This window comes from Triturus cristatus, chromosome 1_2, assembly GCF_964204655.1.
Source record: "Triturus cristatus chromosome 1_2, aTriCri1.1, whole genome shotgun sequence".
Taxonomy (NCBI): domain Eukaryota; kingdom Metazoa; phylum Chordata; class Amphibia; order Caudata; family Salamandridae; genus Triturus; species Triturus cristatus.
In genome coordinates, this window is record NC_140580.1 from 771,477,779 (window position 1) to 771,493,249 (window position 15,471).

At 42.4% G+C, this 15,471-nt stretch overlaps 1 protein-coding gene across 2 annotated transcripts in view; it reads left to right on the plus strand.

The window, feature by feature from the left end:
• The window catches only part of FRMPD2 (FERM and PDZ domain containing 2), a 503,133-nt gene that overhangs the window by 419,676 nt on the left and 67,986 nt on the right, over positions 1–15,471 (plus strand). For both annotated transcript variants that reach the window (XM_085608774.1, XM_085608775.1), the window contains exons 36-38: positions 2,065–2,138; positions 2,825–2,925; positions 4,743–4,882. In XM_085608774.1, coding sequence (XP_085464900.1) covers positions 2,065–2,138; positions 2,825–2,925; positions 4,743–4,882 — 315 coding nt within the window. The remainder of the gene's footprint in view (positions 1–2,064; positions 2,139–2,824; positions 2,926–4,742; positions 4,883–15,471) is intronic.

The following is a 15,471-nucleotide window of genomic DNA, read 5'->3' on the forward strand; positions in this document are numbered from 1 at the left end:
GGTTGTCCTCGTCAAAGTTGTCGTAGATGCTCTTTATTTTGTGGTGGAAAAATGTGCTGAGTTTTTCGCAGAGGTCTTGTGAGGGAGGGATGTCGGTGGACTCACTGGTGGGTTGGGCGAACTCCTTGATGACGTTGAAGAGTTCTTTGCTGTTGTGTGCATGAGTGGCGATTCTGTCTTCAATCGCTTTTTTCCTCGTTTTTCTGATGAGTTGGTGGTGGGCGTTGGTGGCGGCTCTGAAGTTGTTGTGGGCTTCTGTGGATTTGGTGTTTCTCCAGGCCTTTTCGAGGCGGCGGCAAGTGCGTCTGGACTCTCGAAGTTCGGTGGTGAACCATTTAGCTTTCTTGGCGTGGATGTTGTTGTTTTTCTTGAGGGGGGCTATGGTGTTGACGCTGTCGGAGATCCATCTGTGCATGGCTTGGGCTGCGGTGTTGGCGTTGTCGTTTTCCGCGATGGTTGGGGTGGAGTTGCAGAGTGATGAGGTTAGCTGGTCGTCGGTGATTCTGGTCCAGTTTCTTCGTGGGAGCAGATTCTAGTGTCTGTGGATGGTGGGTGTTCTGAAGGTGAAGTGGACGCGTTGATGGTCAGTCCATGGGAGTTCGGTGGTGTGGCTGAAGGTGATGGAGTTTCCTGTTGTGAAGAGGGGGTTGAGGGTGTGTCGTGCTGAGTGCGTGGGTTCGCTCACGATCTGGCAGAGTCCATTGTTGTGGAGGTTGTCCAGGAGGGATGTCGTGCTGGGGTCCAGTTGGTTGACGAGGTGGAAATGTTTCGGCCATAATGAGGCTGCAATATGCTTGGCGGGGACGCAGTATATTCCGAGTTTCCTCACCGCCAAAGTTTTCATGGCGGTGCGGCCGCCATGAAAAGTGTGGTGGTGAGGAAACAAATGGGGTCCTACAGGGTCCCGTTGTGCCCCTGAGCCATGGGGTGCATTCAGGGGGGCACATGTTGTGCCCCCCTGTATGTATGCAGTCCCAGTTCCTGCAGGGCATGGACTTGACAGTCCATGCACTGTAGGAGCTGCATTTTACGCTCTCATCAAGGTGTCTATTTCAAAGGCACTGCCGTGGGACCACCGACGAACTGCCTGTCAGAGACTTTAAAAGTCTTATTCTGGCGTGTGGCTTTTTATGGCTTTGGCGGTCTCTGAGCAGCGCAGCATCGTGACTACCCCGCTCCGAGACTGCCTAAGTCATAATCAGGCCATTAGTGTTTGTCCAAGCCCTTTGCAAAACTCATCCTTGCCAGTGACAGAGGAGACACATATTGGGATGTAACCTCCAGATTTTTAAACTGAAAGCATGTTTTGAAAACATTTTTCGAGCTTGTCTGAAGCAGCAGGATTTTTCTCTAGTTATAAAGGAAGGATCAGAGATCCCTGGCGTTGTTGCAGCCGTCTTGATGCTGCGATATGCTTGGCAGGGCCACCGCATATTACGAGTTCCCTCACCACCACACTTTTCATGGCAGTGTGACCGCCATGAAAAGTGTGGCGTGAGGGAAACAAGGTACAGGTCCCCCTTGTGCCTCTGAGCTATAGGGTGCATTCAGGGAGGCATATGTTGTGCCCCCATGTGTGCATGCACCCCAAGTTTATGAAGGGCATGGACTTGACAGTCGATGCACTGCAGGAACTGCCTTTGACGCTCCCATTGCGGTGCCTTTTTCGAAGACACTGCCGTTGAACCTCCAAAGAACTGTCCAACAGACTCTTTAAAAGTCATACTCTGATGGGCAGTTGTTGATAGCTTTGGCGGTCTCGGAACGTGACGGTGGCGTGGAAACCCCGCTCTGAGATCGCCAAAGTCACAATAAGGCCCTTAGTATTTGCTCCAAGTACACTGCAAAACTCACCCTTGCCAGTGAAAGGGGAGGCACATATTCAGATGTAACCTTCAGATTTTTTAACTGAAAGCATGTTTTGAAAACATTTTTCTGAGCTTGTATGAAACAGCAGAATTTTACTCCAGTTATAAAGGAAGGGGACCTTGGGCATCAGAATATCAAAGGAGTTATGTTTTACTTTGTGCATTAAAAACAAAAAAATTCACTTATGTTTTGCAGCCAATGGAAAACAGGGACGCTGCATGGGAAGTACAGTTGGAAGTGAACCAGCATCCACTGCAAAAATCTCACAGGTAATAAATATGGCAGGGTTCATTTGATCTGTGTCCTCAACTTGTAATGCTGAGATTTCTTCTCTGGGACCAATGAAAGAACTGCTTAATCCTTACAGAATAAGGTGTTGAGTTACGAGTTCCCTGTTTACTCCTTGTGGTGATACCAGGGCCAGAATTAACTGTTCTGACTGTTATCTCCAGACAAGTCAATGGAGATCCTGAGTTAAACTCCACAGAAAGCGGAATAACCTGTCAGCCTCAGAATTACTGGGTCCTTTTAGGCGGGTTTTGATTGATTTAATGTTGTCCATTTCAGTGAGTTAACTGATGACATTTACTACCTGCTACGAGCAGGTCATAAATAATTCAGCGAAAGAGGTTGGACACAGGGGGGAGATAGTGGGGGGTGAGAAGTCATGTGTGGCCATGTCAGACTATTGCCAGGCAGCGTGGGCCATTGTTTGCTCCAGACCTTGTTGCTGGAGGGGGAGGGGAGGGCCAGGCTGTGTTCTGCCTTCAGCCCTTGCCACTCTCCGATGTTTCTGTACCCATTAATCTCGGGCCCAGAAACACAAAACCACTTGAAGTTGCATAGAGTGGTATCCCGAATGGGGATCCTCCTCAGAGCAACCCATAATGGGAGCGTAAATATGAATTCCATTATTTTATTAAATCCTTTTATTGTTTTTTTTGTATCTTCTTAGAGTGCAGGCACGAAACGTATCTCCTCCAAAGTAAACTCAGCCCAGCGGAGTGAGTCATCGCCTTTCCAGATTCACCATAGCTCTGGGGATAACCAAAGCAGGTACATTTCTATAGAATACCAAGTGATGTTAAATTGACTGTCTTCATGGAGAGCGAAGCTGCTGCACCATGGGAGGTAACCGCAGAGCCACAATGCAGGCACCTTCAAGAATGCTAAGGTACTTAATGCCATAGATGTGGTTAGTATGGATTTCTAGTTATGGAAAGATTTGGGCTGTGCATATAAACTGCAGACTTGATCACTCTGAAGACCTCAAGAAGGAAACATCCGTAACTGACAAAGAAGCTGTAGAAGTAGTAAAATAATAACTTTTGCTTATAAGTGATGTATTGTACGCGGTCATGCCTATCCTGGGATTTAAATGGATGATGTTGCGATTGTATGACCTGTACTGTACAAAAATATTTAATACATGATCTGCTATGTAAGAGAATAATAGAGGAAAATCCGTTTTCTGCTAAGAAGAACCACTCATTTTGTCCTGGGTTGCAGCTGGATGGTACTTGAATTTGAAGCACAGCCACTGATCTGAGGTTCAGACAAGAGAGGTCTTTGCAGCCCCTGTAAAGAAAGAACAGCATCACTTCAAGATGTCACTGGGTAGCCTCTCTAGGCTTTCTTGGTGTCTTAAGTCTGTTAGTGGCAGCATTATGCACCCCTGATTTACTTTAGACTGAAGGTTGGAGGTCTCGATCTGAGTTTTTTCAAGTATTGCAGATTGTGGGTAAGTATACCAGATTGCCGATGGGAGGTCTCACTTAAATAACTTGGTTACTCCAAATTGTAAACCAGATGGAAGCCGGTAGATACTCCTGCTTAGAAATAGTAGGCATTTTGTGGCAAGTTACTTTGAGGGGAATTCAATTGTGACTGACTTGTGTTTCATTGCTGCTTTAACATGCAAGTGGAAGTCCTATTTTTTCAATTAGTTTGCTGCAGTTTGTATGTCAAAAACTCTCTAGATTCAATATGCTTCTTGCATCTCCAGTCTATGAGAGCAGTTTCTTTCTGGAGCCCCTCTTTTACTCTCGGTAATAGGTGGCTGAATGTGCCAGTCAAAGTCATGAATTGTGCTAGATTCTAAGTAAGAATTTGCCTCCATGGAGCATACCAGGTAGTAGCTGGATGATGACTGTCTGGAGCTATTGAGTATAAGAGTTCAGGAAAGGGGTCGCTCTAGAGGAGTAGTGTTCAACAAAGGTTCCAGGAGGACAGAATCCTTTCCAGATGTTCAGTATATCCATAACATACATGTACACAAAACATTTGTAACTAACGGAGAATCTGCTATGCGATGAAACCACTCTCCTTGACCTACATTAGACAGCCCTGATCTATGGCTATTAGATTAGTAAAGACTCTAAGTAACAGTATTTTTCTGAAGTCCCTATATTGCTCCACACTATTGGTGCAGGTGCCATCGTATGGTAGGGGATGGCAAACATTGGCCCATAGGGGCTGGAAGATGCGAAACCGCCCAAAGGGGGTACATTCACATGCATGAGTCTAGATGGGAATCATTTACATAGTCTATGGTTATCCTGATATTCAAGCATGGATCTGAACTTTGTGGGTCAATGTTAATACACCCTTGCTTTAAAATATTGGAGGCAGACATGGTTGAAAGTGATGGTTGTCTCTAAATTATCCAGGAACATTGTAGTAATAAGAATGGCAAGTTCCGAGCCAGACTAGAACCTTCTTCAAAGTTATGTGCGACACAGCCAATTTATCTTCACTAGTTTTTAGTTGCATGCATTCATCTTTTAACATCTTTCTGGAAATTTCAACATTGGATGTTATTCTGTTTAAGAGATGTGATGTTATTGTGCATATCAATGTTTCCTTTATTACAGGCTTCACAATGGGCGAGAATCTCCCTTTGGTCCCATGCGCAGTACATCTTTAAAGAGGGCAGACTGTCTCCGGGAGCCTGACAGCTGGAGCAGTGAGGAGGAGGACGCGTCCTCTTCAGGGACCTCAGTCCCAGAGACAGGTACAATGTCAAACTAACACTACATTGGCACTTCCTCTGTTATACATGGTTATTGCCAAGGCCAGACGGGTAAAAAAAAAAGTGCTATTTCTAGCAAGCAGAGCAGGTCATAAATACAGCATGACAGCAGAAGAAATTTGCCATCTAATTTTGCCTGTTTTCTTGAGTACTTACAGCCTCATTACAAGATATCTGTTAGTGGGTCTGGTAAGTCCAGTCCTCAGAAATACCGTTACCAGACAAAATTGTATCTTCATGGACTGGAGCAACAAGTACATTCCAAGTTGGATTCTGAGGGTCCACGTAAAAATTATGAATATACAATGATGAATTTAACACACCAGATTCCTAAGTTATTCCTCATTCACAGTCACCTTTCTCCAGTCCCTTGAGATTTTGGCTGCTTTGAACAGTTTTTGTTACTAAACGAACATGAGCAGGCCCACTGTTTCCCTGCATTACTCAAAAACTCCCCGTTATCAGGCCTATCAGGGACTACGGGTTACCACTAATGAGGCAGTTATTTGGCTAATTTAGAGTATGTAGATGTAATATATATTTTTAAAGTTGTTCATCAAATTAATCCTCACACATATAATTGCCTATGGATAATTTTTAGTTTCCAGTCAGAGTAAAAGATTGGATATTTTGGGAGAAATTGAGCAAGTCTTATACACCGTTTTTGAAGTTCAAGAAAAGCACATGAAACCTTTTCTTACCCCGATTAAGGTCCTCTCATCCCAATCATTACATAGTGAGGGCAGTCCCACCTTCTACATGCTAGGCCTTTTTTGTTTTATTATTACAGCTCCTCCCTCCTCCATTCCTTTAAGAAATAAGTCAAGAAAAGAGGTGTAACACTATATGGGAGGGACGAGGGGGACGGAGAGGTGCTCACTGGGATGAGGAGAACCCTAATTGGTATAAGGAAGGTTATCTGTAAGTAATGGTTTAATTACCCTATCATAGGATCTTCTTGTCCCAGTTACTACATAGTGAGGACATTTTCAAACAATATATTAAAGAATGTTTTTCACCATCTTTTGATGGTCTAGCTTATTTATTGTGGACAACAATGTCTTCATTACTTTTACAACAACAAACGCAAAATTATCAGTGGATGAACTCATGACATCAAGTCTATAATGATTTAAACAGTGTGATGGGACTTTCTTGTGGCTGCTTTGCATATCTCCTGGATTGAAACCCCAGAAGCCCCTGCTGAAGAAGTAGAAAGCAATCTAGTCGATCAACCCTGAACTTGAGAAAGGGGAACCTCACCCATGGATTTGTAAACTTGGCAATTAGCCTGACGAACCTATCTGCTCACAGTGGGAGTTGTACATTTTTTGCCTTTGTTGACACTGCCAAAAGAAATGAAAACTGCATTTGATAGCCTAATCTCCTTAGTGTGTTGTAAATAAACCAGCAATGTCCTCTTTATATCTAAAGAGGAAGGTACTTGTTAGACATCTCCTTCTTGAAAAATCAGGAGAATTACCTCCTGTTGTAAGTGAAACTTTGTATTTATCTTTGGAATTAACCCAATTCCCCATACCTTCTAAGCAGACGTAATTGCCAATAAAAAGGCAGTTTTGCATGAGACCCACAGCATATTTGCCACTTCTAGTGGTTCAAATGGACATAACAGCAAACCCCCTCAGAAAAGTAAGCAAATCTCTGGTGGGTATGACAACCTGTGTGACTGGTTTTCTCAGATGAAAACTCTTCAGTAACCTTAGAAATAATGGGACAATCTTATCCATCTCACCACGAGAACCCCTAAAGGCTTTAATTACTGCCCATTCTGCAGCCAAGGTAGAAGTGGCTAGCTTCTTCATGAAACCGTCTATTAAAAATGTATTACAAAACTAAAGGAATTAAAAGAGGTCACCCATCACTTTATCTAATCTTTTAATATAGCTCGACTTAGAAAAGAACCCCAGTTTTTCTTATCGGAAGAAAGGTAATACTCCTTTAGAGAGAGCTGACCATCCTTCAGTATGTTGATGGAACAGCCCATATTATCCAGTGCTAGTCTCTCAAGTTCCTGGCCATCAACCTCAGCTGTTGGATCTGTTCCAAATGTAATACTGGGAACTGAAGAGGGGACAGAATAAAAGTAAGTCTGACAAATCTGACCTTGGAGAGACTTAGCAACACAGGGAACAAGTGGCTTCTTAGCCCGAAAGAAGCTGTCAATATCACCGACATCCTCTCTTTCCGAATCTTCTAAAGCACATTCAGGAGGATGGGAATTGGTGGGAAGGGATACAAGAGTCCTTGGGGCCAGGGAATTGACAGAACATCTACTGTTCATGCATGTTGACAGCTCCATGCTGTGCAAAGTACCAGGAGTAATGCATTGGAACGTTTAGCGGCTGAGATGGATGGTTAAAGACTGATTAGGGCAAATTGTGACAAGTTGCCTGCATAAAAATTCAGTTCTCTCATGAATGGAGACTGCCTTCATCAAAATGAGATGCCTCCCCGCCCAAGCACAAAAGAGCTATGACAACATGATCTAGTGGAAACTCTTTGTACCTCCCTGATGTTTATGATAGCATTTCATCACCTTGTTGTCTGCCCCTACTACAAGATTCTTGCCTGGCCATTGGAGATGAAAAAAATGATTTGCTTTCCATACAGCAGACAGTTCCTTTTCATTGGAAGATGGAATCCTGTCCCCCTCTTATCACAGCCTCTTGCTCTCCATATCTCCTAGGGTTGATCCCCACCCCCACGAGCTGGCCTCTGTTGTTAACTGAAATGGGGAAGGAATCTGGAATGGAATACCCTTTTTGACAATGTGCTTGTGGAGCCTCCAACTCAAGTCCTGTACAATTGCCTCTGATATCCGGACTTGTGCTTCATTTTTTGCTAAGGCTGGATCCCATTGTCTCAATAGATTGCCACTAGTTTCAGGTTATGTCAAGTCCATGGGACTACTGATGTTGAGCCTGTCAATAATCCTTCTTCCTTCAACTAACACCTGACTGAGGCTGATGAAAGGGATAACAACGTCTGTAATGTCTCGAATGGATCACTGACATAATATCGACTACAAAAATATAGACTTACAAAAATATCGATGCCAAAATATAGAATGCCAAAATATCGAAGTCCTATCTCCAAACAGGAAATTACAAAAATATCGAATCCAAAATATCGTTGTAAATAATATAGTTAGTCAAAATATCGAATTTTTTAAATGTTTTAAAAGTAATGTTAAATAAATGAAATAATACATATAATTAACTGACACATACTTATAAATACTTAAATAACAGTAAACTTAATGAATAATTAAAGTAAGTAAAAAAAAAAATTAATACATATATCTTAACGTGATATTAATTAAAAATATTCAATATTTTCTGTGTAGGATAGCGGGCGCGTAAAATTTACTATTACCACTCCAGTAAGTGCAATAGTAGGGAAAGCGTTGGATAGCGGGAGGGTAAAAATTACTATTCCCACTCCAGAGAATGCAACAGTAGGGAAAGCGTTGGATAGCAGGAGGGTAAAAATGACTATTCCCACTCCAGAGAGTGCAATAATAGGGAAAACATTGGATAGCGTAGGGGTAAAAATTACTATTCCCACTCCAGAGAGTGCAACAGTAGGGAAAGCATTGGATAGCGGGAGGGTAACATTTACTATTCCCACTCCAGTGAGTGCAACAGTAGGGAAAGCGTTGGATAGCGTAGGGGTAAAAATTACTATTCCCACTCCAGAGACTGCAACAGTAGGGAAAGCATTGGATAGCGGGAGGGTAACATTTACTATTCCCACTCCAGTGAGTGCAACAGTAGGGAAAGCGTTGGATAGCGTAGGGGTAAAAATAACTATTCCCACTCCAGAGAGTGCAACAGTAGGGAAAGCGTTGGATAGCGGGAGGGTAAAAATTACTATTCCCACTCCAGAGAGTGCAATAATAGGGAAAACATTGGATAGCGTAGGGGTAAAAATTACTATTCCCACTCCAGAGAGTGCAACAGTAGGGAAAGCGTTGGATAGCGGGAGGGTAACATTTACTATTCCCACTCCAGTGAGTGCAACAGTAGGGAAAGCGTTGGATAGCGTAGGGGTAAAAATTACTATTCCCACTCCAGAGAGTGCAACAGTAGGGAAAACGTTGGATAGCGGGAGGGTAACATTTACTATTCCCACTCCAGTGAGTGCAACAGTAGGGAAAGCGTTGGATAGCGTAGGGGTAAAAATTACTATTCCCACTCCAGAGAGTGCAACAGTAGGGAAAGCGTTGGATAGCGGGAGGGTAAAAATTACTATTCCCACTCCAGTGAGTGCAACAGTAGGGAAAGCGTTGGATAGCGGGAGGGTAAAAATTACTATTCACACTCCAGTGAGTGCAATAATAGGGAAAGCATTGGATAGCGTAGGGGTAAAAATTACTATTCCCACTCAAGTAAGTGCAATAGTAGAGAAAATAATAAATGTATTTTTATTTTTAAATTAATTAATTATTAATACAAAAACAAGTATTACAATTAATTACCAATCACAAAAGAATTGATTATTTATAAATACCAATACATTTTTGTTTAATTAATTAACAATTAATAATTAATTAACAAACAATTGTTTTTCAATAACAAACATTAATAAATGCAAATAATACCAATTAATAATTAATTGATAATATATTAATTAAGGATATACACAAATTATTTAAATAATTATTTTTTTCCAATTATATTACTTCCCACCATATTCCCGTATAAACACAATACCCGCTACAAATATTAATTGAATACAATTAACATAATTATCAATTTACCTATTAATACTAATTAATTACCAATTAATACTAATTATTTACAAATTAATAATTAATCAACAACCAATTAATTTGCAATACCAATTAATAATTAACTAATAACAATTAAATTACTTCCCACCCTATTCCCCTATAAACCCACAACCCGCTACAGAAGTAAAATGCAAAATTAAATTAAAGATATATTAATTAACAATATACACAAATAAATTAAATAATTATTTATTTACAATTATATTACTTGCCACCATATTCCCCTATAAACACACTGCCCGCTACAAATATTAAATGAATACAATTAACATAATTATCAATTAAACAATTAATACAAATTAATTACCAATTAATACTAATTATTTACTAATTAATAATTAATCAACAACCAATTAATTTGCAATACCAATTAATAATTAACTAATAACAATTAAATTACTTCCCACCCTATTCCCCTATAAACCCACAACCCGTTACAGAAGTAAAACGCAAAATTAAATTAAAAATAATTAATAATTCCTATAAATTATTATTTAATAATCTATAATTAAATTACTTCCCACCCTATTCCCCTATAAACCCACAACCCGCTACAGAAGTAAAACGCAAAATTAAATTAAAAATAATTAATAATTCCTATAAATTATTATTTAATGTACTATAATTAAATTACTTCCCACCCTACTCCCCTATAAACCCACAACCCGCTACGGAATTAAATTACAAAAAAATAATAAAAATAAAATTCAATAATTTAAAAATATTCTAACATACATTCCAATATTAATACATACTTTTAACACATATACTAACACTTAAAACACTATAAAAAATTCGATATTTTTAACAACTATATTATGACTGTCGATATTACTTACTTCTATATTATTGCAATCGATATTTCTTACCTGTTTTTGGATATTCTTCACCACTATATTTTTGCCAGTCGATATTCTGTCCATTCGATATTAAAAACTCGATATTCTTGCTACTCGATATTTTTTTTTCGATATTATGTCTAGTTACCGTCTCGAATCAGTTCTGTAGAAGAAAGACCGATCCTTTCTGTGTGTAGAGTATTGCACTTAATAACGATAATCATTGTACTAGTTCCAGCTGAGATTTCAGAAAATTCAGTTTGAACCACAGTTGATGAAGTAGACTAATGGTCAATGTCACTGCTTCGTGTGCCTTAGGGGGAGAAGAAGTGCAAATTAACCAATCATTAAGCTATGGAAAGATTGAACTCCCCTTAAGTTTCAAAACTGCTACCACTGGCGCCAATGCCTTCGTGAAGGTCCATGGGGCTAATGATTACCCAAATGGTAGAACCGGAAACTGATAGTGCTTCTTGTCCACTGTAAACCTCTAAACATTTTGACTGGCATGAACTGGAATATGAAAATAAGCGTTTTCCAAATCCAGAGTTGCCAAAAAGTAGTCCTGTAGCAGAGGAATAATCAATTTTAGTGTGATCCTTCAGAAGGGTTCCTACTTTACGTACTTGTTCAGAGACTTCAGATACTATACTGGATTAAATCAGCCATCCAGTTTGCAGATTAAACCCAGAATTGAAAAAACATCTCCTTTCTCTTGATGCAACGTGACTGGAACCACTGCCTCTTTGAGTAGTAGTTTCTCAATTCCTGTAAACATTGCTTCCTTTACGAGTTTGCCATTTGATAACGGTGTAGGCTGGAATATGTTCTTTGGTGGAGGATTAAGAAAGGTAATCTGATAGCCCTGGAAAATGACTGACAGGACCCAGTGATCTGAAATCTGTTATGTCCATTGAGATAGGAAAAATTACAGTATTGCTCCTACTTCCAAATAGTTCTTTTTGACTTGATTCTTGATTAACTTGCCTCTGTGATTAGGATTTGTTTCCAAACAAGGCTTCTTGACCTCGAGCCCGGTCTCAAAAGGGGCCCCTATTATATTGTTTCCCTTGCAGATTATGTTTTTTTTTTAAACAACAACTTTTATTTGGTCATTTTGCAGTATATCGGGCAGTAGCCCCACAGTGGCATGTATGATCATTTGGACAGTATATGCAGCAATAACCATTTCCATGAGAGTAAACAGGCCCTGCCAAACATGCAGGTAAACCAACAATAAATACAATATGCAGACAGTGGTCAAATCCCGAGATACAAGATACAGCACATGATTCAACAGATTCCCAATATTCATCCCTATAAGATGGTAATACAAGTAAACGCCAAAGTTTGGGGTGATGCCGGGTGGGGAGCAACGGGTATCCCTTATGGGTCCTCCTTGGGCAGGGGGGGCAAGTCAATTCCACAATATGTCGCCCATCTTGTCCATATCTTGCGGTGTTTCCGGGGGCAGCCCCGAGCCTCAAAGACAGCGATCTCAGCTCCCATACACCTGTCCAGTTCAGCCTTCCATTTGCCTATAGTCGGAGGAGATGACGCCCTCCAACACAGCGCAATGTCTCTCTTAGCAATGGGCAAGGAACAATAGATGCTGTTTGTAGCGGTTCCCCCAATGTCGTCCGTGGAATGTAAAAGAAATAGCCGTGGGTCCAGTGGAAGCACCCACCCAAACACAGTATGGAAGAAGGACCCCTCCTCACTGACACATCACAAGCATACTGGGGACTGAATGACCCCCATTCGCCACAGACGTACCTTAGTGTAATAAATTATATGCAAATATTTGAACTGGATGAGCCTGAAGCGTGTAGATACAGCCGCGCCCCTAGGGCTGGCTATCGCTTCGGCCCAACCGTCATCCGTCAATTCGGGGATGTCTGTCTGCAAGGCCAGTCTGCTCTTGTCCAAAGTAGTGGGGGTGTGTGTCATCAGCATTTGATACATTTGCCTAATTTTATGCAGTCTGAGGTCCCCCATTAGCAGACGGCCCTCCGGGGGCTGGAACTCCGGGAGGGTCTCCATATTATGGATCTGTGGGGAGAGTGCTTGTCGGAGCTGTAAAAATGTATAAAATTGTGACTTGTGTAGGCCGAAATCGGTTTGTAGTTGTTGGAATTACTTTAACGTGGCACCCCTCATGACATCTCCTAGGGTCAAAATCCCAACTAGGTTCCATCCCCGAAACCCTCTCAGTGCAATAGCAGTCCTGAGGCATGTACCCTGCCACAGGGGGGTTTGTTGAGTTAGTCTCCCTTTCCACCCCATCTGTCTGGTCTTAGTCTGCATATCTGTATGGCTAGTCTGCCGGCCGGCGGTAAATGATCTAGCCTTGTGTAGCTATAAAATAGGTGGAGTAGGGGGACCTGTAATAGCGGCGTGTTTAATAGCATATGCCGGGTCCGTGGGAGAATTGTACCATAGTTCATTGATGACTAGTATGTGAGACGCAACGTAATAGGAATAAACATCGGCAGCCGCGATCCCTCCACAATACGTGGACTGTGTACATGTGCGGAGTGCCACACGAACAACCCCACCTCCCCATAGGAAGTTATTTTGTATTGCGTTGACTTTTGCGAACCAAGCACGAGGGATAGGGAAATTTTGGAGGCGATATATAATCCGAGGCAGAGACACCATCTTAAAAATGGCTGAGCGCCCATATAGGGACAAAGGGAGAGAAGACAATACCGCTGTTTTGTTCTTGAAGCTAACCATTAATGGGGTGATATTGTGTGTCCAAGACATCTTGGGGCAAGGGGAGATGTAAATCCCCAAATATTTAAACCCATCCGTGGCCCGGGACAGCTGCGCAGCCCACGATTCAAGGCCTCGATGTCCACACACTGTAAAGAGAACGGATTTGGAAGGGTTAGTGTGAAGGCCGGTGGTGCCACCAAATACCCTAAGGATTTCCAGGATTCGGGGTCCAGAGTACCACGGGTCCGTCATAAAAAACAGGACGTCATCAGCGTATAAGGCTATACGATCTGACCATGAGCGAGACCAATCGAACCCCCTGAGCACCGGGTCACTTCTGACCCAGGCCACCAGGGGCTCGACTGCCAAGGCGAACAACAATGGAGAAAGCGGGCAGTCCTGGCGGGTACACCTCTGGATCGGAAAAGGGCGGGAGCGGTGTCCCGCAATCCAGACGGACGCCGTCAAATTCGTATACAGCAGGCGTATATATGTCAGAAAACGGGGCCTGAAGTTGACTGCTTCAAGCAGCTGAAAAAGATAGACCCAGCTTAAGGAGTCGAAAGCCTTGTCAATATCGGCTAACAGCAGGGCAGCAGGATGGCCTAAGGTAGGGGCCGCAGCAATGGCATTGTGGACTCGTCTGATGTTATGTCTCGTAGCCCTCTGTGGCATAAAGCCCGACTGGTCGGGGTGAATCAGATCAGCGATGCACCCCCGGAGGCGGTCGGCCAAGACTTTCCCCAATAATTTGGGTTCAAAATAAATAAGGGAGATGGGGCGATAGGAAGACGGTTCTTCGGGGGGTCTGCCAGGTTTAAGAAAAAGCACTATTTCGGCGTGTCGCCAGTCCCTAGGCAGTCCCCAGGTCAGTTGCATCCGCGATGGTCGCCAACAAGTGAGGCCCCAATAGAGTCATGTGGGACCGAAGGAATTCCATGGGGAACCCGTTGGGACCCGGGGCGCGACCGGGCTGGATCGCACTGAGGGCTCCCGACAACTCCTCGAGTGTAATTGGGGCCTCCATGGTCTCCCGCACAGAGTCGGGGAGCCGGTGAGGCGGGATGTCCGTGAGGAACTCCGCTATAAGTTCAGCAGAGATCTGCTCTTTACGGACATATAGAGATGTGAAGTGCCTCGCGAATTCGTCCGCTACTTCCACCGGCGATGTGTACAGGGACCCATCCGAACCTCGAATCGTAGGTATAACAGCTGGGGCGCCGTCTGCTTGGCACAGTCTATGGACTTGTCCCCCCACTGGTATATCCGGTGTTGAGAGAAGATTATGTTTTGGATAGAAAGATGTTGTGCTTTAGAACAATCTAAAGGGTTTCAAAATCTTCTTCTATTCAGTGGACCTTTGGACCATGTCATATAACTTCTCTCCAAAGAGTTTGGGACTCAAAAAGAAAAGTTTATGGACCAGGGTTTTTTTATTAGCCTCAAGCTTCCAGAGATCCATCCAAAGCATTCAGCATCCAGCGACTTCTGCTTCTGATACGGATGCCCGCAAATTATCAAATGTCACATTGTCAAATGAAAGAAGCTGTGACAGAATTTCCAGCTTTGCCAGGATTGGAGAGGGATCCCCTTTCTCCTGGATACAATCCAAATGTTTTCAAAGTCCTTTAATAGAAATTGGCAAGCATAACCTGCATAGTTGCTAGCACGTAACGTAACGTGTCTAGTGTGTCTGACAAGGTAGATTCCTCAGAGGATAAGGATGAAGAAGACACCATTATAGCCAAAATAGAGTATATCTTCGGAATTTGGGGAAACGTATACTCAAACTGTTCAATCAATTTAGGAATTGTGGGATATTTTGCTTATCAATGTCTCTTCCTTCTTTGGCAATTATTTCGTTTATCACATCCTGCAGAGGAAGTACTGTATAGAGCATAAAAGCCTTCTTCATCCAGGGTTTTAAGGCTAACTCCAAAAACATACCTTACATGGACTAATATGTCTGAAAAAACGTTCCCTGAATGTATTTTCCTTTTGGGTAATTGTCCTGATCATCATCAGGGTCACACTTCTGGTTTTTAGCTTGAGGGCCGTTTAGAGCAAGTCTCCGCCTCCTTTTCATGTCCTGGATGTCTGTCTTTGATATCGCATTATATCCTCTTCTTCCAAAACCTGCATATTTTTTCTTTTTTCTGCAACTTTGCCCCAAGCATTTGATAATACTGCCAATA